General features: G+C 36.9%; 1 protein-coding gene and 1 pseudogene across 1 annotated transcript; one reads left to right on the top strand and one right to left on the bottom strand.

Annotated features, from left to right (window-relative positions):
- Window positions 1-1,111: 1,111 nt before the first annotated feature.
- Window positions 1,112-20,062, bottom strand: POMP (proteasome maturation protein). The gene is made up of 6 exons (XM_072611823.1): window positions 19,943-20,062; window positions 18,254-18,351; window positions 17,391-17,451; window positions 11,467-11,568; window positions 4,323-4,416; window positions 1,112-2,873 (listed from the first exon to the last, which is right to left on the bottom strand). The coding sequence occupies exons 1-6, from the start codon at window positions 19,943-19,945 to the stop codon at window positions 2,806-2,808; spliced, it is 426 nt and encodes a 141-aa protein (XP_072467924.1). The 5' UTR covers window positions 19,946-20,062; the 3' UTR covers window positions 1,112-2,805.
- On the top strand, window positions 6,651-7,864 carry LOC140505636 (aurora kinase A-like; annotated as a pseudogene).
- Window positions 20,063-20,408: the final 346 nt, after the last annotated feature.

Below are 20,408 nucleotides of genomic sequence, written 5' to 3'. Positions count from 1 at the left end.
GATTCTGCCTGGTTTAAGTCAAATGAAACAGTAAAAACTATTCATTTTGCCTGATGCAATTCACAATTTTGAAAACTGACTTAATTTAACTATTGAATTGAATCAACCCACCTCAGTGTTCTAAATATAATTGTCTGGTAGATTCAATTAAAGCTTCCTGAGAAACCCAGTTAAAAATGCAGGTATAGACCACCCTACCTTCCAAACATGCCCTTTTCTATCATCTTAGCTTACCTTTTACATTACTGGTTCTATTTTTGGCCCATGAGAAGTATATAATTCCTCAGAAAGTAGCAGATCTACTTCACTTCTCATTTATTTTGCAAATGTTAATATGAATTTTTAAAAGTTTTGAATTATATAAGAATTGTACAGAACAATAGTCATGGTCACTACTTTGCTGAAAAAGTTTTCATAGGCTTTAATAGGGACAGTCTTAAGATAAATGAGGTGACAACATCAAGTTTTGCAGGTTTAAGGATAGAATTAATTAATAATAATGATATAGCTAATAATAAATGTATTTTAAGATTTGCAAAGTACTTGATATAGATTACCTCATTTGAATCTCATAACAACCCTAGGAGGCAAGTGCTAGAATTATCCCCATTTTGCACTTGAGAAATCTAAGGCAAGTAGAGGTTAAGTAATTTACCCAAGGACTGTGTGGATTAAACACATACATTAGCTAGTAAGGTGTCTAAGACAGAATTTGAACTTGGGTTTTCCTGATTCCAAGTCTACTTTTATCATTTAAAGCACATGTTCCTACAGATGTTTTAAAGTTTATCATTCCAGTAGAAACTAAAGACACCGAAAAAGCACAAAAAATCAATGCAACAATGTTTCTTAAAGGAGATACAGATATAGAATACAGGGCCTTTAAGGGAGTGACAACAAAAGATGTAAGGAACTGTTAACAAGATACACCTGGGGAATGACAAACCACTTACCTGCATTTTGCTTCTTACCTATCAGTTAAAATTACGGGATCCCCAAGTTCTAGCCCACCTTTACTGTTAAGATTCCAAATGATCCGTTCTTGAAATGGAATTGATTTTCTCCTATACCCTTACAGGGTTTAAAATAAATGAGACTGAGGTTTTATAGGTAATTTGGAATATTTTTATTGTGGATTTTCCCAGATTTTAACCACATAATACAATTTATTTTCTGTAAAAAAAATCTGAATCTGGATGCAAAACAGAGAGACAAGGGAAGTCCTAGACTGAACACTCAATAAATTGAACAAAGGCAGCTCTAATAATGTGGGAATTGAGTCAACCACACTGACTCCATCTTGTAACTTAATTCTGGATCTAGTTCAGTTCTCTTTCTATTCAAAAATGGGTCTAGTCCAACTTCTGTCCTGCGAGAAAACTTAGGATGGGAATTGTGAGAAAACTTTATTGCACTGTTTGGATCTAGCCCTGAGTGGCTGGGAAGCTGGACCACTTCTACCTGTTGCTTGAAGAATTTTGATTAAGGACCTAGGTTACCAGAAACTCAGTCAAATCCAAAGACCGATGCAAGGAGTTTTCTCACAATTACATCTCAAGAATTCCATGTCTCATCTGAAAATCGGCCCTTGTCTAGTCAGTTACTATTTCCACATTCCTTTGATTGAGTCCAGGGGTGGGGAATCTGCAGCAGCCTTGAAGCCATGTGGCCCTCTAGGTCCTCAAGTGCAGCCCTTTGACTGAATTAAAATTTCACAAAACAAATCCCCTTAGTAAAAGAATTTATTCTGTAAAACTTGAGACTCAGTCAAAAGGCTGCACCCAAGGACCCAGAAGGCCACATATGGCCTGGAGGCTGCTGGGTCACCATTCCTGGAATAAGACATTTCGGGGAGTGGGACACTTTCTGATTTCAAAGAATTGGACCTTTTTGTCTTCCCCTTCCCAGTTTGGAAAGTCTTAATCTTTCTTCCAATTAGAAATTAGATTACCTAATGTTGTATATCCTGTTAATTGTTTTCTTTTAATGCATAAAAATCTGTTTCCCTGGTCTCATTTTGTTACACAATTGGCATTTCTTTTGACAGTAAGCTCACTAGTCAGTACCCTCTACTGGCCAGAAGGGGTAACTGCCATCACTAGAGCAAAATATTAAAAGAGTAAAATAAACCTTAAGGCAGCTAGCTCTCTTCTAACGTAGCCAGGAAACATGATGACTTTGCAACCAAAGAGTCCTGCTTACTTTCATATATTGTGCTAATATGGTAAAAGCTAGTGAAGATATTTTAGGTTAAAATTTTTTTAACTTAAGTATTAATTCAAATAGGAATTGGAATTCTGCTCAGGTTAACTTTGGATCTGGCAATTATGTTACATGAGAAAACAGGAGTGATGTTAAGCACCTCTGCTAAGCAAAGCCCATTAAAGTTATGGAGTTGGAGGACTTTGTCTCTAAGGGACTTTACTTTAAGGGTGTGGGCCTATGTTCAAACCAGTTAGGTGTCAACGCAAGAGGATATACCAAAATGAGAATAATTAGAACACTTATTTTATGCTCTTATGATGATGCCTCTAAATATACAACAAAAATTTGTTCTTCATATTTAAGAACTAAAGTTCAGTTTTTCTTATTGCCTCACTTTCTAATATTCTAATATTCAGTTCCTCAAAATAACATGGTTACACAACAGTACAACATGGACTCAAACAAATTCAAATTACTGATATATTAACCATAAGAACAGTTATGCAAATGTTTTTTTAATATCATACACATCAAATCATAATAAAAAGACAACTATAAACTGGATGCTGTTCCTCTATTTTCATCAGCAACATATTTCTCTTACAGTAAACCAAGTTTGTATTCCACCATCATATGTGGTTCTCCCATTATTTCACTTTGTGACGGATCTACAAAAAACAATGAAAAAAATAATATAGCCTCAAAAAAGAATCAGAATGAAACATTTATGCTTGCTTTCTTATGTTAAGTATCTTCCAAACTTATATTAAGTTACATATATCTAAATATATATATAACTCATAGACTGATCACTACTCACTCTGATACTACCTTCCACATAAGACACTCAAGGGAGACCAGAAGCTGAACTCTCACTGAATGTTAAAATTGAGACCAGTGAGGTCAGCTAAGCCAGTGCCTCCATTTTAGAGATGAGGAAAATAAAACCCCAGAGAGGGTAAATGATTCGTCCAAGATTGCACAGAGCCAAGACTTGAACCCAGGTGTTCTGACTAAAACAGCACTTTCCAACTCCCTTATGTGGACAATAAGGTCTGGAGAACTTACCCAATGTCACACAACTAGAAGCAAAAGTGGATTTTAAGCCCAGGTCTTCTAATTCTCAGCCCAACACCCCTACCATATCACAGTGCTGTAAGAAGCCTTTAAGAACCTGAGGTCACCTCCATACAAAAGCACGGCTGTAGGACTTCAGTGACCCCAGTTATCACTGGAGATAACCCTGTGCCCCTCCCCATTTAAAATGCATAGAAAAATTCTACACTTGTTTCCTATAAAATTATTCATTATAACTTACATGTTTTATATAGTACTTGGGACTAATGGAAATAAATCCTCATTACCTGGGTACTAATAGTTATCACTTAGACTTCAAATCACAAAGCAATGGAGTTTTAAATAAATGCTCTTACATAATTAAAGAACTAAATTTTCTTCTTTAATTACAATAGAAAGTTTAACAGAGACTGAGACTTTAGTTTTTCCTGCATTTAAGAAATTCCTGTAGGGAAGATTCTCAAAGAGAAGGGTCCCTAACTATGCTTCTGTTGTGTCCACAGTACTTCCTCACCGGACATTAGCAGCAAAGCAAAACTGATGCAATCCAATTAGAATTCATTTGTCTATTTCTACAGAACTGCTGGGGCCTCAGTGCATAGAAGTAGTATGGCTGTCATCATATTTGTTTATTCTCCTGGGCCCCAGAAACAGTAGAGGATGCTGGCTGTATTGTTCTCAGACAAAAGTCATGTACATGCAAGAACAATTGCACTCTGGGGAAATTTGGTCAAAATGACATTTTCTCCCTGTACCCCATCACACTTATGGAATTTCAGAAAATTACTAAGAAGAAAGGGACAAAAACTTTTCTAAAAGAATTTTACTCCACTTGTTCCTATGCCATTTTTTGTTAATATTCATTATTATTATATTCATCTGTTGCTATCCATGTGATATACATAAGCATACAACTTAATTTAAGCTTAAGATTATAACAAAAATGTGCATGATAAAAATGTACATAGACTGAATTGATTTAAAAGCAATAAAAGTTAATTTACTTTTTTAATCTCTGGCATATATGACAATATACTTACCATTAAGAATATCTTCAAATCCAATACTCTCATCATTACCCCTCAAAATATCCAGGGAGAGGTTTGAGCTCTGAAGAAATGGAAGACGCTGAACCTGTAAGACATAAAGTGTGAAGGGTGAAAAACATAAAACAAAACATAAATATTGAAATCCAAGGGAAAATATAGTTTAGTTGTATAAAATTTAGTTTATATGTTCCTCACATTACATTTTAAAAATTCTATAACCTGCCAAGTAAATATTTCACATGAAGATACAAGAAAAGAGTTAAGAAGAACAAATCTTATTTTTCTTAAATTCAAAATTATACTTCGGCAAGAGGACAAAAATGGCATAAAATACTGCTAAAATATAAAACTGTAGCTTTTTGTTTGTAGTTATCCATTGTCAAAGTTGACTATCCTCTGTCTATCAGTCTCTCAGTCTGATCTGAAAATTAATATTCACATCCTATGGACGAAATGCTGTCAAGCAAATTCTAAGAAAAACCCAATTTTGTACAAATGTTGTATTTAGTCAAAATGTCACGTGCTGACAGGCATATTGTTTTGCATCATTTAATATATAAAAGAAAAGGTGCATAGGATCCTTTAAGAGATGTTGCAGCTTAGAACTAACGATCTCATTAACGCTTAATTTGTGAACTGGCAACCACAGATAACAATGAAGGATGAATAAATGTACATGAACTTGGTTCATGTTTGTCATTTAACACTTATCAAAGTTAAACAGGCATATTTAATGATTTATACAACTGTTACTGTGCAACATGGTAATCAGGCATAAATAGCAAAGGGTTGTTTGCTATTAGTGAAAAATACATAATTTTTTTAATATGCCAAAATCAAATGTTTACTATTCTTTTCTCTTTTCTTTGTTAGTTCCCTAATATCTTTAATTAAAACTTAGACTGACATGTTCCCCAGATGTTATTAATCATTACACAAAAACACATTTGACCAAGTGTCTCTAAGATCCTATCAACCTTTAATGTCACTCTATTGCCCTCTCCACAGGAGTATCTTAAGTGGCAAAGGACAGAAGGCAATAGAACTATGGGCAACCAGTAGGGTCGGCTTATAAAGCATGATCACCAGGCTATGGTGATGGGAAACAGGAATGGAATGGAAATGGTTGGGGAAATGGGAACCAAGGAACAGGATGGCGAGTAAAGGCCACAGAGTAAAAATAGGTCTGGATGCCTGGCATATGGAAGTCTTAGTGACTAAGGGAAAAGAAAGAGGAGATGGATGAAAAGAGAGCTGACCCAATTAGTGTTCTGACAGGCTTATATCATAGGATCTAGAACTGGAAGACACCTCAAAGGTTAGAGATTCCAAAATTTTTCCTTTAGAAATGAGAAAAGAGTGATTAAGTAACCTGCCACAAATCACAGGAGGTAAAGTCCCAGAACTAGAACTTGAACTAAGATGCCCTACCTCCCAACAAGGGGTGTCAAGGGAGAGTATGGAGAAGGGAAAAAGGGAAGAAGCCAACCTACACTATTACTGGAAAAAGACAACAATACCTGGACATGCCATAGAATTATGTACTATTGTTATCCTACATGGACATTAACAAAGCTGAAGAAAAATGCTTTGTATCTTGTCTAATCAAGGCTATGAGAAGAGGAATTCTGACAGAGAAGGTACTTATGATAGGACTTGTGAAAGAAATGCCAGAATAGGCAAAATGATAAAAGTATACACCAGTTTTAGTACACAAGGAGGAGAGTTCTAAATATGATTCACTTGAGGGGGAATTAGGATTTTTGGAGTTTAGTGAGTATCAACATTTTCTAATCCTGACCTATATATTGTTGTTCTCCAAGTCGTAGTCAATAACTTGGGGCTAGATAGCTTGAGGCTAATTTTAATAGAAAGAAAACAGCTTCAGTTTTAAGGAAAAAAAGTGTTTAATAGGGCAGAAGAGAAAACAAAACGGCAGTGAACATAATTAAGTCCCTAAATATTGTCAAAATCTTGTCCCAAAAGAGGGAGCAATTGAATGACTTTGGCTGAAAGGATAATGATTGAAATATAAATATATGTACACATATTTAAAATGGAAGCGAACTATGATTCTGTGATCTTTCAGTTCATGTTATCTCTATCTCCCTGGGTGCTCAGTTTCACTTGTCTACAGAGTTGGATCATTTTACCATCACTTGGCATAAGGCTGAGTATGAAAATGATATCTGGGTACATACTGCCCAAGAAGTTGATTGTAACCTTCTGTATTCCCTAAAGTTTTATATCTGAGATTCTCTGGTCAATAATTTCGTTGATTATTTTTGTTTCCGGCATGTCAGTCTTGGGCAGGGCAACATGGAGAAATCTAAAGAACACAGTATTTAAGGACCTAGCAACAAGATAAGGACTCCACTTGGGGAAGGCCCAAAACATGTGCTTGTGACTCAGCAGATTTCTTCTCAGAATCGGTTACCTACAAGTAGTGGGCAAGCTCAGCGAGTCTTAATGTTCATCAAATAGTCTTCCAGCTTCTTCCCAGGCACAAAAGAATGTCTCTAGTCATAAAGCAATTCATACTCAACAGCCACAGTAGTTACAACCAGCACCTATAACTCATCCTGTATGAAGACCACTAAATAGCACTCTAAACACTGAGCAGTCTCAGACACCAGTGTCTGGAAACACTCCTGGAAAGGAAGAACCACCAAGGCAGAAAAACGAGGAAACAAAAAGAAGCAATGGGCACTGGATGACTTTGAAATTGGTCAGCCTCTGGGAAAAGGAAAGTTTGGAAATGTTTACTTGGCACGAGAGAAGCAAAGCAAGTTTATCCTAGCACTTAAAGTGCTTTTTAAGGCCCAACTGGAGAAAGCAGGAGTTGAACATCAGCTGAGGCTAGAAGGAGAAATAGTCTCATTTCAGGCATCCCAATATTCTGAGATTTTATAGTTATTTTCATGATGCCACAAGAGTTTACCCAATTCTAGAATATGCACCTTGTGGAGAAGTTTATAGAAAGCTTCAAAAAATTTCAAAGTCTGAAGAACAAAGAATGGCTACTTATATCACAGAAGTGGCAGATGCCTTATCAGACTGCCACTCAAAAAAGGTGATTCAACGAGATATTAAGCCAGAGAACTTACTACTTGGATCAGACGGAGAGCTGAAGATTGTAGATTTTGGCTGCAGAGATGGCATGCCCCATCATCTAGGAGGACAATTCTGGCACACTTGACTATCTACCCCTGAGATAACTGAAGGCAGGATGCATGATGAAAAGGTGGATCTTTGGAGTCCTGGAATTCTGTGCTATGAATTTCTAGTTGGAAAACCTCCTTTTGAGGCAGAAATATATCCAGAAACTTATAGAAGCATTTCAAAGGCTGAATATAAATTCCCTGACTTCCTAAGAGAAGGGGCTAGAGATCTCATTTCAAGATTTCTGAAGCATAATCCTTACCAAAAGGCTGACACCGAAGGAGCTCCCTGAACATCCTTGGATCATAGCAAATTCTTCAAAATCACCAAGGAGCCAAAAAAGCAAAGAATCAAACAGTGCAAAATCTTAAGATTCTTGCCTTTAATGAAATTTGAGCTAAGATTACTGTTACCATACAAGAAATGATACTGAAGTGGGATGTAGTTTTGGGAAATTGCCTTCTGTCTGTGCTGTTGAAGGGGGAAAAAATTAACTTGAATGGTCAATACCTTAACCTGCACTAGTTCTAATCTTCAATGCTGTGAGTCAAGTGAGAAAATGCAACTAAAAACATCATTCTGAAGTAAGGCAGTTGAAGGAATAAAAGCAAACAAAGTTGCTTTTTGGCTCAGTCCTCTGAGGCTGGCTGACACAGAGGAGCTGCCCAAGAGCCTGTGTTAAGGTACCCTAGACACAGAATGCTGAAATTGCTGAGAAAGTTGGACTACAGCTGTCCCCATCTTGATGTCTTTTTAAGGACAGTACAATAACTTTCCAATAACTCTAAGTGTTGTTTTTGTTTTTTAATTTATTGGGTAGATGAGGATTTTGTCACGTGGTCTGAATTTGAACAAAACTGGTAAATCCCTATGAACACTGATTTTCTTTTCTATATACTGTTTGAATGTTGACTGTCCCACCAATTTATTAAATAAAGATTTGTTTAAAAGTAAAAAAAATAATTCCACTGTTTAGCCATTTAACCTTAAACAAGTCAATTAGAATTCCAGACTCTCTGATTTGGAAGGTACCCTAAAGGCCATCCAGTTCATTCCATCTTATCAATTCCTCCTCTTCAATAAAAGAAGAAAATTAGTTAGCTTTTAGTTTTTCATTTTGTTAGATGATCCAGGATGACTTTTTAATCCTATGCTATCTCCCTTCAATTATTCCCTTCCCAAAATTTAGCTGTGCTCATGGAGTGCAAACTAATTTAGATATGAGACCAAATAAAACAAAATCAAAAATAAAATTAATTAGGAATCAATGATTGTATGCTTCTACACAAAAAATTTTAGTAGTGTCTTCCAGAGCCAGGTAGAACTAACTGATTTTCCTTGCCCCTGCTGCCCTAGCATGATTGAGAACTGACATTATTTTACTAATCTTTTGCAAAGAATGCCTGTAATGAATGAGATACCTACATCATCCAATAAAAATATCATATGAACATTTTCATTAGGAAAGAAGAAAATAATAGTGGACCAAAAACTACTTTGGGAGTCGTTTTTTTTGCAAAACTAAACGGCAATAATAAGAGCTACACATTAAAACCTTGGTGAATGTGATTCTGAGAGTTGTGACAATGATCAGTGAAGAAGAATATAGAGAAATTTAGCAACCTATATAGAGAGCCTTCACAAATCTTGTAGTGAGATTTCAGTCAATTAACATATCTCATATCTGCTAAGGCCTGGTGGTAGTAGAATAAAGAGACAGTAGGATTCTTAACAAAGATCATTAAAAATTACATTACACTATGTCCAAAGGGCTACAAAAAAGTGCACACCCTTTAACCCAGCAATACCACTTCCAGGACTAAACCCTCAAGACATCATAAAAATGGGAAAGGGTCCCACATGTACAAAAATATTTATAGCAGCACTCTTTGTGGTGACCAAAAACTAGAAATCAAGGGAATGCACATTAATTGGGGAATGGCTGAATAAATTACGGTATATGAATGTAATGGAGTACTATTGTGCTATAAGAAATGATGAACAGGAAGACTTCAGAGAGGCTTGGAAAGACTTACATGAACTGATGCTGAGTGAAAGGAGAGGAACCAGGAGAACTTTGTACACAGCAACAACTAAAGTGTGTGAGGAATTTTTCTGGTAGACTGAGTACTTCATTGCAATGAAAGGACTTAAAAAATTCCCTATGGTCTCTTATGCAAAATGCCTTCCACATCCAGAGAAAGAACTATGGAATTCAATCGTAGAATGCAGCAGATCATTTTCTTTTGCATTACATTTTGGTTTGTTTCTCCCACTCATTTTAATTCTTCTATGTCACATGACTAAGGTGAAAATGTATTTAATAGGAATGTATGTGCAGAACTCATATAAAATTGTATACCATCTCAGGGAGGAAGGGGGAGGGAGTGAGAAAGGAGGGGGAGGGAGGGGAAAAAAAATCCAAGTTATATGAAAGTGATTGCAGAACACTGAAAACAAACAAAATAATAATAAAACGAATTATGTTACAAATTATCTAAAAAATTGAGTGTCAATGAACACCTTAAATGGTTTGCAATGTTCAAAAATAATAAGCATTCTAACATTCCCCCAAGGCATTTGCTTGTAATTTACAGATTTTATAAAGCAAAGTGGAATAAAGACACAAAAAGTTAAAGGTTCTCTACTCATTAGAAATATTCTCAGGCCTGAATTTCTGACAATTCCTCTATTTCTCACCCAACAGTTTTGGCTAGCACAAAGCTACCTCTAAACACAGACTCTGAGTTCCAATGCAGGCAGTTGCCTCTTCCCAGCAAACAGTTTCCATTCCAATTGCTGCAGATCACCACTGTCCACACACCCGCTGAGCACTTAATATATATAAAAAAGTAGTTCAGTACAGAGAGTTTTACAAGAGTTAGAAGACCTGGATTCAAGTCCTACCCCCTGTCACTTATTAGCTGCATTAACTACAAAAGTTACTTAACTTCTGACCTGCCTAACTCCCAGACTTTGGCTGTGAAAATCAAATGAGATCACTTCTCCGGGGCCTGGTTTTATCATCTATAAGGTCAGATGTATTGTGACTTTAAAAATCCATGTGAAAATGCTTTGTAAAGTGCTGTACAAAGATGTATTATCATTATATAATGTCAAAATAGGGTTGGCATAATTAGAAAAATTAATACTGCCATTAAATCTTCAAATTCTTTTATGCCAGTGTATCCCACCTTCCAAATTTTTGCCTCTCTTATGACAACACAATATGTGGTTTTGTTGAAAGCACTGTTAAATAGGGAAGATGACAGCCCTACGCTATACAAGAGAAGCTTTTATAGTGGTTTTTATAATTTCAATTCTATGGAATCACAAGTTCTTGTCACATAGAGTACTAGGGGATGTAGAATATCTATCTTATATGCTAAGGACATATGACTGATAAAATGCAGCTTATAGAATGCTAGTTAGAAGAGCCCAGAGAAATCATCTAATGCAACCCATCATTTTACAGCTTAGAAAAAGGAGATTCAAAAAGGCTAAGTCATTATTATGGTGGAAATTTTAGGACAAAAAGTAAGCCTCTTCACAACTTTGCCCCTATTGTACCCAGATGCCTGAAATGCACTCCTTCCTCATCCCCAGTTCCAGCATCTCTGTTGTCTTTCTTGACTTAGTTTCAGAGCTACATGAAATCTTTTTTAATCCCCACAGCCACTAATGAGCCTCTGTTGCATATATTTATATGTGCAGAGGTTTCCCTCACAGAATGTAAGTTCCCTGAAGGCAAGGACTGTGAAGTTATAACATCAGAATCTAACACAATTCCTGAAACTTATAGGAGAAATTTATAGAGAACAAATACTAAAACTCTAGCATGACTACTTTTAGCAGTTAAGCTACCTGTGCTACTCACAGAAGAAATGAATGGTGGAGGTGAAATAACTTAATTCTCCATTTTTTCAAACAATAACTGAGGCAGAAAATCCACTGCTGAGACAAATAAACCTACCTGTTTCACTGCCTTGAATTCCATCTGTAACTTCAGGGGAGCATATAGGCCTTGGATATTTCTCAGTGTGGAAAAATTCATTTTGTCTTGATTGAGCTGGAACTACAAAAGACAAACAGTTTAAAATGTTGCCTAAGTCTTTCAAGAGACATCAGTGAATACATGTGAATAATCCTACTTGGATTAAACATATCATTCATCATAAATGAAATAATGGCTAAAAATATTTTAGTCCCTTAAAAAATTTAAAATATAACTAGGCATGGACCAATGCCTGACACCGTACACAAGAATAAAGTCCAAATGGGTACAGGATTGAGGTATAAAGATTGATACTATAAACAAATTAGTGGAGCAAGGAATAGTGCATTTATCAGATTTATGGAGGAGGGAAGAATTTTTGACTAAACAAGCCTTATAAAGGGCAAAATAGATAATTTTAATTATATTAAACTGAAAAGTTTTTACACAACCAAACCCAATGCAATCAAGATTCGCAGGGATGTAGAAAACTGGGAAAGAATTTTTGCAACTAGTGTCTGTGATAAAGGCCTCATTTCTAAAATATATAGAGAACTGAGTCAAATGTACAAGAATACAAGTTATTCCCCAGTTGATAAACGGTCAAAGGATATGAATATGTGGTTTTCAGAGGAAGAAATTAAAGATATTTATAGTCATATGAAAAAATGCTCTACATCACTATTGATTAGAGATACAAATCAAAACAACTCTGAGGTACCACATCATACCTATCAGATTGGCTAACATGACAGAACAGGAAGATGATAAATGTTGGAGAGGATGTGAGAGAGTTAGAACACTAATTCATTTGGTGGAACTGTGAGCTGATCCAACCATTCTGGAGAGCAATTTGGAACTATGCCCAAAGGGCTACAAAAATATGCATACCCTTTAACCCAGCAATACCACTTCTAGGATTGTATCCCCAAGACATCATAAGACATCATGTACAAAAATATTTATAGCAGCCCTCTTTGTGGTGCTCAAAAACTAGAAATCAAGGGAATGCACATTAATTGGGGAATGGCCGAATAAATTGTGGTATATGAATGTAATGGAATACTATCGTGCTATAAGAAATGATGAACAGGAAGACTTCAGAGAGGTCTGGAAAGACTTATATGAACTGATGCTGAGTGAGAGGAGCAGAACCAGGAGAATTTTGTACACAGCAATAACCAGAGTGCGCAAGGACTTTTTCTGGTAGACTTAGTACTTCACTGCAATGCAAGGACTTAAAAAATTCCCAATGGCCTTTTAAGGCATTTGCCTTCCACACCCAGGGAAAGAACTATGGAATTCAATCGCAGATTGTAGCAGATCATTTTCTTTTGTATTACGTTTTGGTCTGTTATATGATTTCTCCCATTCATTTTAATTCTTCTGTACAACATGAATATGGTGAAAATGTATTTAATAGGAATGTATGTGCAGAACCTATATAAAATTGTATGCTGTTTCATGGAGGAAGAAGAGGAAGTGGGGGGGAGGGAGGGAAAGAAAAAAATCGAGGTTGTATGGTAGTGATCGTGGAACACTGAAAATAAATAAATAAAAATAATAAAAAATTCAAAATATTTTACACACATATATTTAATGGGCATATTTATTTGGCAACAAATGCAGGTAAAGTCTCACTTTAGGCAAAGGTGTTAGATGAAATCATGATCTATAAAGCTGATAAACTGTGAGTTTTGTTCACAGTATGTAAAGTTACTTCCATTAATATGTGAGGACTGTTGCCCAAAGATCATCAAAAATGTCCAGTGTCTCCCTTACCAAAAAAAAGTATATTTAGCAAAAATTACACTTTGAGAACAAAAAATAAAATGAGTTTCTAAGTATTAAATAAACAACAATTTCACAAAAGGATATGCCATCATATTTAACTGCCAAAATTTTCATTAATTTTTTGAAGTAGCACAAAGACTATGCCTCTTTTCCAAATAGCAACTTCTTTTCTTGAACTGCTCTTTAACAAATACAAATGACAATTATTACAATAATGAAATTTCTACTAGTTTCAGAAACATTCATTCATTCATTTATGCCTTTATCTATCCAACAAGCAATTATTAAATACCTACTATGTGCCAGGCATACTACAAAAACAATACAGAAAGACATTAACAGAATAAAAGTTAAATGTGGTGGGTTCTCTACTTCAGGGAATCTACAAATATGCATTCATTGAATTAGAAGCATTCTATCACATTTGGAAATGGACTAAAGGCTCAGATGAATTTTGGAAAAATAAAATTGGTCAAGTAAAGTGTTCCCAAATGTTACCAATTTTGATTCTAGAATAACATTGGGAGAATTTCATATCCAAATAATATTCAGTGTCCTGGACAAAGCATTTTTTCATGAAAAAAAGATACGGTCACAATGATTACTGCCTCCTTGGAAAATTATTTGTGAACCCAAAGAAATGTAGTAAAGAGCAAAACAATGTTTGGTCTTTAAAATTCTAAAACTGGATATACCACAATTATGAAAGATGATTCTAAAGGGAATCTTTTGGGTTTCTAAAATAATGAGGCTCACAGGTTCTAATTTGAGGCAATTCATTTTTTCTTTATAAGACAACTCTTACTAGATTCCTTTAAACACAAAACTCTTAATAATGTTTTGTATATTTTATTTGCAAAAAATTAATTTATACAAAACTTTAATAAATATTTACTCAAAATCTGATATATGCAGTGTTGTTCTAAGTGATATAGAGTACATTAAGATACACACACACAATCTACCCTCAAAGAGCTTACAATCAAATTGGAAAGAGTCACAACATAGTAACAAAAATACAGCTATAACAATCTCTTATGTTGTTTATGTATACATGATAGAGGAAACATGGCACAGTACACAGGGTTAAGTTCAGGACCAGGAATAGGTTCAAATAGCACCTCTATTACTCACTATGTGATTCTGGACATGTCATTTAACGTAACGATGCCCACACAACTACTTAGAACTTGGTGGACAAGCCATAGAAAGGTTCTTTTCTGTGCCAGTGGAAGGAGTTCCCACATGAAGCAACATGAATCCAATGATGAGCTACTAGAGAACAGAAGACCAGTCAGAAGTCTACTGCACTAAGTATGTGCAAGTTATAGAATCTAAGTCTGAAGGGAACTGAGAAGTCATCTAGGATAATCTACCTAAGAAATTTTTCCCATAGCAGTGTTGGCAGAGGTCATCCTCTAGCCAAGTACTTTTAGAGGAGGGAGCTCAGTAATTTGCAAAGGTACTTTTCCCACTGTTGGACCTTTCTAAATGAAGGTCCCCTGGATCTTCCACCAGCTGTGGGTTCCAGTTCTTATTTCTGAAATAAGATCCCATTATGTTAATACTCCTTCATACAGCTGAAGGCATTTGTCACATTTCCTCCTTAGTCTTTTATTTTCTAAATCAAACATCTCAAGTTCCTTTAGTTATTCATGTGATGTTTCCCAGCTCCTTCATCATCCTAATCACTTCCTTTTGGTTATATTCTTTTAAGTTTGTAAAATGTGGTTATTAAAACTCCACACAATACTCCAGATGTGTAGTTTGAAAAGCACAGAGGGACCTTCCTTTTATCAATGTATTGTATTTCTATGGTCTGAAATAATTTTTGTCCTTTTGTAGACATTTACTAAGTGAATGAGACATGCCAGGCACTGTCCTCTCATACTACTACTTATCAAAGACCCTTTCAAAAGCCTCATGTGTGACATAGAGGTGGCTCCGAGTTCTCAAAAGCCATCCCAAAATAATGCAAACCCGTACAAGCTGCTAAATACCTGGGATATAAGTTCACAGTTTAAGAACCAAACTAGATAAATTAAAACACTACAGTGTTGGCCATCAAGTATTGGTATGTTTTGGGGAAAATGACTTCAATTTTAGACATACTAGTTTTGAGATGATGACAAGTAACTGGAAATGTGAGAGGAGCTCAGTAGAAAAAACATGGCTAGAAAGACATATTTTGGTCTCATTAGCAGAAAAGTGATAGCTAAATTTGGGATGGTAGATTAAACTCTGTGAGTAGGAAAAATATAAAAGCAGGACTAAACCCTGACTACCTCCCAATGTAAGCTCATTGAAGGCAAACTGTTCCATTTCTCTACTTTTTATTTCCAGAAAAATAGCATAGTATGGGTCATAGGAGAACTAGTATTGCAACCAGAAGACCAAGGTTTATTTCTCATCTTTACCATGTACAATCTGGCATATATACCTGTGGACTAACCATGCAAGTCACTTTAAACTCTCAACAACGCTCAGGCAACTCTCAAGACTGAGTTTCTGTCAAAGTACCGATTTGCCTTGATAGTGAAATTTTCCTCACCAAGTAGTTACTTAGATCAAGAGTCCCCATCCCAATCCCAAGTAGCCAGCAGATAATATTAAACAATAATATTGTTTAATGAATTAAAGGGTAAGGATAAAAGTGAAGCAATCAAAGAATAAGTCAGTAGAAAGTGAGCATCAATGTAATATTGTGTTGACTCAGAAAGTTTATCCTTTCACTGATCATTCATCACCCTCCCCTGCTTGATACTCTCCAAGTTCTGTGACACCATTTTCTTCTTGTGTACTTGACAACTCAGTTTCTCAGTCTATTCTGCCAGATCTTTATCCAAATCATACCCATTACCATGGATATCCCCCAAGGTTCTGATGTGGACCTCTTTTCTAATTCTCTATACTCTTCATTTGGTGATCTCATCAACCCACAAAGGTTCAAAAATAACTTCTATGGAGATGAATCCCATATTTATATATATCTAGTCCTGTAGTTACATAGAACAAACCACCTTTTTGACATCTTGATCTGAACATAAGAATCTCAAAACTCAACATGTTTAAAATAGAACTCATTATCTTTCCCCGCCTAAACACTCCCTCTTTACAATTTTCTTTTCACACATTACTGTCAAGGGAACCACTATCTTTCCAGGCATCCAGGCTCACAACTTTACCATCCTCCTCAATTCCATACTCTTATACCATATGTGTATCTGAAGCTGTCAGAGCTTGTCATTTCCACCTTCATAAAATCTTTATAATATGTTTCCTCCCACTCCCACAGCTAGTACAGGTTATCACATAGGCTTGAATCACTTCTTACCCAGACTACTATAACAGCCTTCTAATTAGTCTTCCTTCCTCAAATCTCTTCCCACTGCAAACCATCCACTCTTCTGCTGCCAAAGTGGTTCTTCCTAAAGTACAGACCTGACCACATCACTCCCTCCCAGCTCAATGAGCACCAGTAATCTCTAGTATCTTCAGGATTAAATATAAATTAAATAATTTGACATTTAAAGCTCTTCAAAATCTGGCCTCCTCCTACCTTTCCAATCTTTCCTGCCCTCTATGCACATTGCAACCCACCTAATCTCACTTGTTTGTTTTTTCTCACCCATAACACTAACCCCTACCCTGATGTTGTCCTTCAGGTCTGGAATGCTTTGTCTTTTCCCTCTGATTCTTAGCTATCCTGGCTTCTTCAAGACTCAGATCAAATCCTACCTTGTATAAGAGGCTTTTCCTAATCCATCCCTCTATCCCCAATTTATGCTCCTCCCCCTTTAGTGCCTTCTGCGATTCTTTTCCATCTATTGTGTATATATCTTACATGTACAATTATTTAATATGGCCCCCTTCAACCCTCTTGAATGTGAGCTCCTGAAGACAGTGACTTGTGTTTTTGTCTTTCTTTATATTACCAGTGCTTAGTACATTATTTAATCACATGGTAAGTTCCCAATAAATGACTCATTGACTATTCTTTGGCAGTGGAAATGGTTCAATACAATTACATGATAAGTTAAATGTTAGCAGGAGAATTTTTAGTTTATGGGATAAGAATAAGAGAATCATGAATTCATTTATATACTTACATTTTTTTCCGATAATTCAAGAGGATGACTTGGCAAAAGTTCATTTTTGACACAAGAAAAACTGGAAATATAAAAAAAGACTAAAGTAATCAGATACAAAATTCAAAATAACATTTAATTTAGTTACTTTTAAGATACATTTCTGAAAGTTAAACATGTCTATCATAGGAAAACTACCTTAAACTGAAGAACAAGACTTCTACTTCACTGGTTCTAAGAGGACTTCTGAATGTATAATATGAATGCACAAGATAGTTTTCAGTTTCCTAATAGTGATTTGGTATGTTGCAAAAAAATATTCAGCTACAACATTACTGCAGGTAAGAAATTGATTAAGCTTCTGAATTCTATAAAGGTCTATAGATTTTAAAAGGTATTTTTCCCATCTTCATGCTACACCATGTGGAATAATTCCTCAGTCTTGGAGTTATTTCTTGCTGCAACAAAGCTATATAGCTCCATTACTAGAGAACAGGGATCTCTGGTCACTCATATCAGGTAAATTTTACATGTCTTCCTTTCTATATAAATGGAGAGTCAAGAATTAACTACAACCAAGAATTACAAGACTCATTTTATACGTGCTATAAATGAATAACTTATTTGCTTTATGACCCCCTTGGACTTTCCCATCTGTAGTGCCATCATTTTTTCAATCAATCAGGCTCAACACTCTGGAGTAATCCCCTACTCTCCTCCAACTTATATCCATTCAATCAATCCTACAGTCCTTTCAAAAATTCCTTAGTACTGCCTCTCTCAGCCATTTCTTCCTTTCCATTTCCTTTTGGCCTGAACTTCAAACTTCTCATTGGGGCTCTCACTTAATAATTCCATTACAATAAAGCCATCAAGTGACATACCCTCTCCGAAGAATATCATGATTTCCAAAAGGAGCACTAGCTGAAAGTTCAGAAACTGGAATACTGTCCTTTAGCTGAGATCCAAGTCCTCTGGTATTCTGCAAAATGAAAATGGTGAATTGTTACCAAATCAGCAATAAGTTAGTTTATGTGTTCAATTTCTAAAAAGGTTAAGGTGCTAACTGCAAAAAATAGATGACTAGTAGATATATTATATTGTGAAATACATAAAATTATACTTTTTGATGCAATTACTTTTCATTACAGGCAGTAATACAAAATTTATATTAAAATTATTTGTTGTTTCAACACCATGTACATGTTATTTCTGCAGAAAAAATTTTAAAATAATTGGCAAACAGGTTTAAATCTGGTTAGTGTTCTATTGTTAATAGTTCCCGTTACACTTATTTTCTTAGTGGTGTTACTAACTACTTGTATTGGTAAAATCCTATTGATTTAGAAACCAGAAAAATCACATTAATACTACTTTGTTTTACAAATTTGTTAGTACAAAGTTGTTAGGGGTTTTTTGGGGGACCAGATCTGTGATGTTCTAAAGTACCATTTCTTTCAACAAAAAAAGATGGCAACCTGTTAGTAACTTATAAGGCTTTGCTGCCTGGGACAGTGAGAAGATACTAAATGCCTTGCCCAACATCCTGAAGCAGGATTTGAACCCATGTTTATTTTTTTATTTTACCCTAAATCTAGTCTTTGATACATTGTCCTGCCCTTAAACAGCTTAATAATTTCCAGCATGTACAAAAACATTTCAATATACAAACTGAAAAAAGCAGGTAAGCTTTTTAATGGATATCCTGCTCAAAGACCTTCAATGGCTCCCTATCACCTGGAGTCATTCAGATCTTCTATGGATGATATTCTTTTCTCAGGTTACCCAGCACACCCCTCCCTTTCACTCCTCAAATATTATTTTATTTCTTAAAAAATTCCCTTCCTCTCTACTGTCATAACTATGAAGGAGGAGGGTGGGGAAGAGTTTGGGGGATAAGATCTCTTCCCCCTGAGGAGGAAGAAAAGGAGGAAAAAAAATTGAATACATATTTAATAATAATAACACAGCCTCCATCAATACATCAGGTACACAGCTATGGCTAACTAGGCCGCACTACGTGAGCTTACTACTATGTGCTTTACGTTTATATCTCATTGGATCGTGGCAACAAAGCTGGAAGGTGGGTGTAAAAAATCGTCATTTTACAGACGACGAAACTGAGGAAAACAGGGCGTAAGTACTTTCTCTGGATCATTCCGGTTCGGCAGGCGCCATTATCACTCTCGTTGTACAGAGGACACTGAGCCGAAGAGGGGTCGGGGCCTGTCCGCCTCGAGCCCGGCGCTCTGTTGAGTGCGCCACCCAGCAGCCCCCCATTTCACTTTCGGTTCTGTCCTTCCCCGCTCGAGGCCGGAGGCCCCGACAGGGAGGCCGATGGGGCGAGGGAAGCCCAGGACGTGCCAAGGCCAAGGCCGCCGCTGCCGCTCCGCCCCCTGCTCACCATGACTTGGCATAGGCCTGGCGCCGAGTCCCGGCCCCATCCCCCGGCACCTTGGGACGGGCACAAAGGGCGCAGGCACCGAGCGGGCCGCCCAGGCCGCGACCCAATACTGTCCCAAGCCTCTCGAGAGACTCGGGGTCCCGCAGCCCGGGGCGGTCACCACACTCACCATCTTCGATCCACCTGCCCACCGCCACAGCGATCATGCGCCTTCTCGTCCTCTACGCTGTCCATTTCCGTTTCCGCTGCGAGGCCGTCTTCCTCCGCGCCCCGCCCGACATCCGCCGGAAGTGCGTCAGAGCCGGCGTGGAAGGAAGAATAGGATCGGGCCGTTCTGAGGGAGATGCCGGGATCGGAGGCTCCCACGCTTGGTGCTTCCCGGGGGCCGTGGGGAGGGGACCGGAGGCTCCCCTGGGTCTGGAGACATGTGTTAGAGTGGGCGTGCGTCCTGCGCATCTGTGGGAGGGAGGGAAGGAGGGGGCGGCCGAGGCTTGTGACCCCTCTCTGACCTTTCATAACTATGTTTAGACTAGGCGCGTGCGAGGTGTGGACGAGGACTGGGCGTCCTGGGGACTGAGTCCCCCTGTGGGTGGGGGAAACGGGGAGAAATGGTACCTAAAATTAAAAGAAAACTT

This window comes from Notamacropus eugenii, chromosome 5, assembly GCF_028372415.1.
Source record: "Notamacropus eugenii isolate mMacEug1 chromosome 5, mMacEug1.pri_v2, whole genome shotgun sequence".
NCBI lineage: Eukaryota > Metazoa > Chordata > Mammalia > Diprotodontia > Macropodidae > Notamacropus > Notamacropus eugenii.
This window is presented reverse-complemented; position numbering and strand designations above follow the sequence as displayed.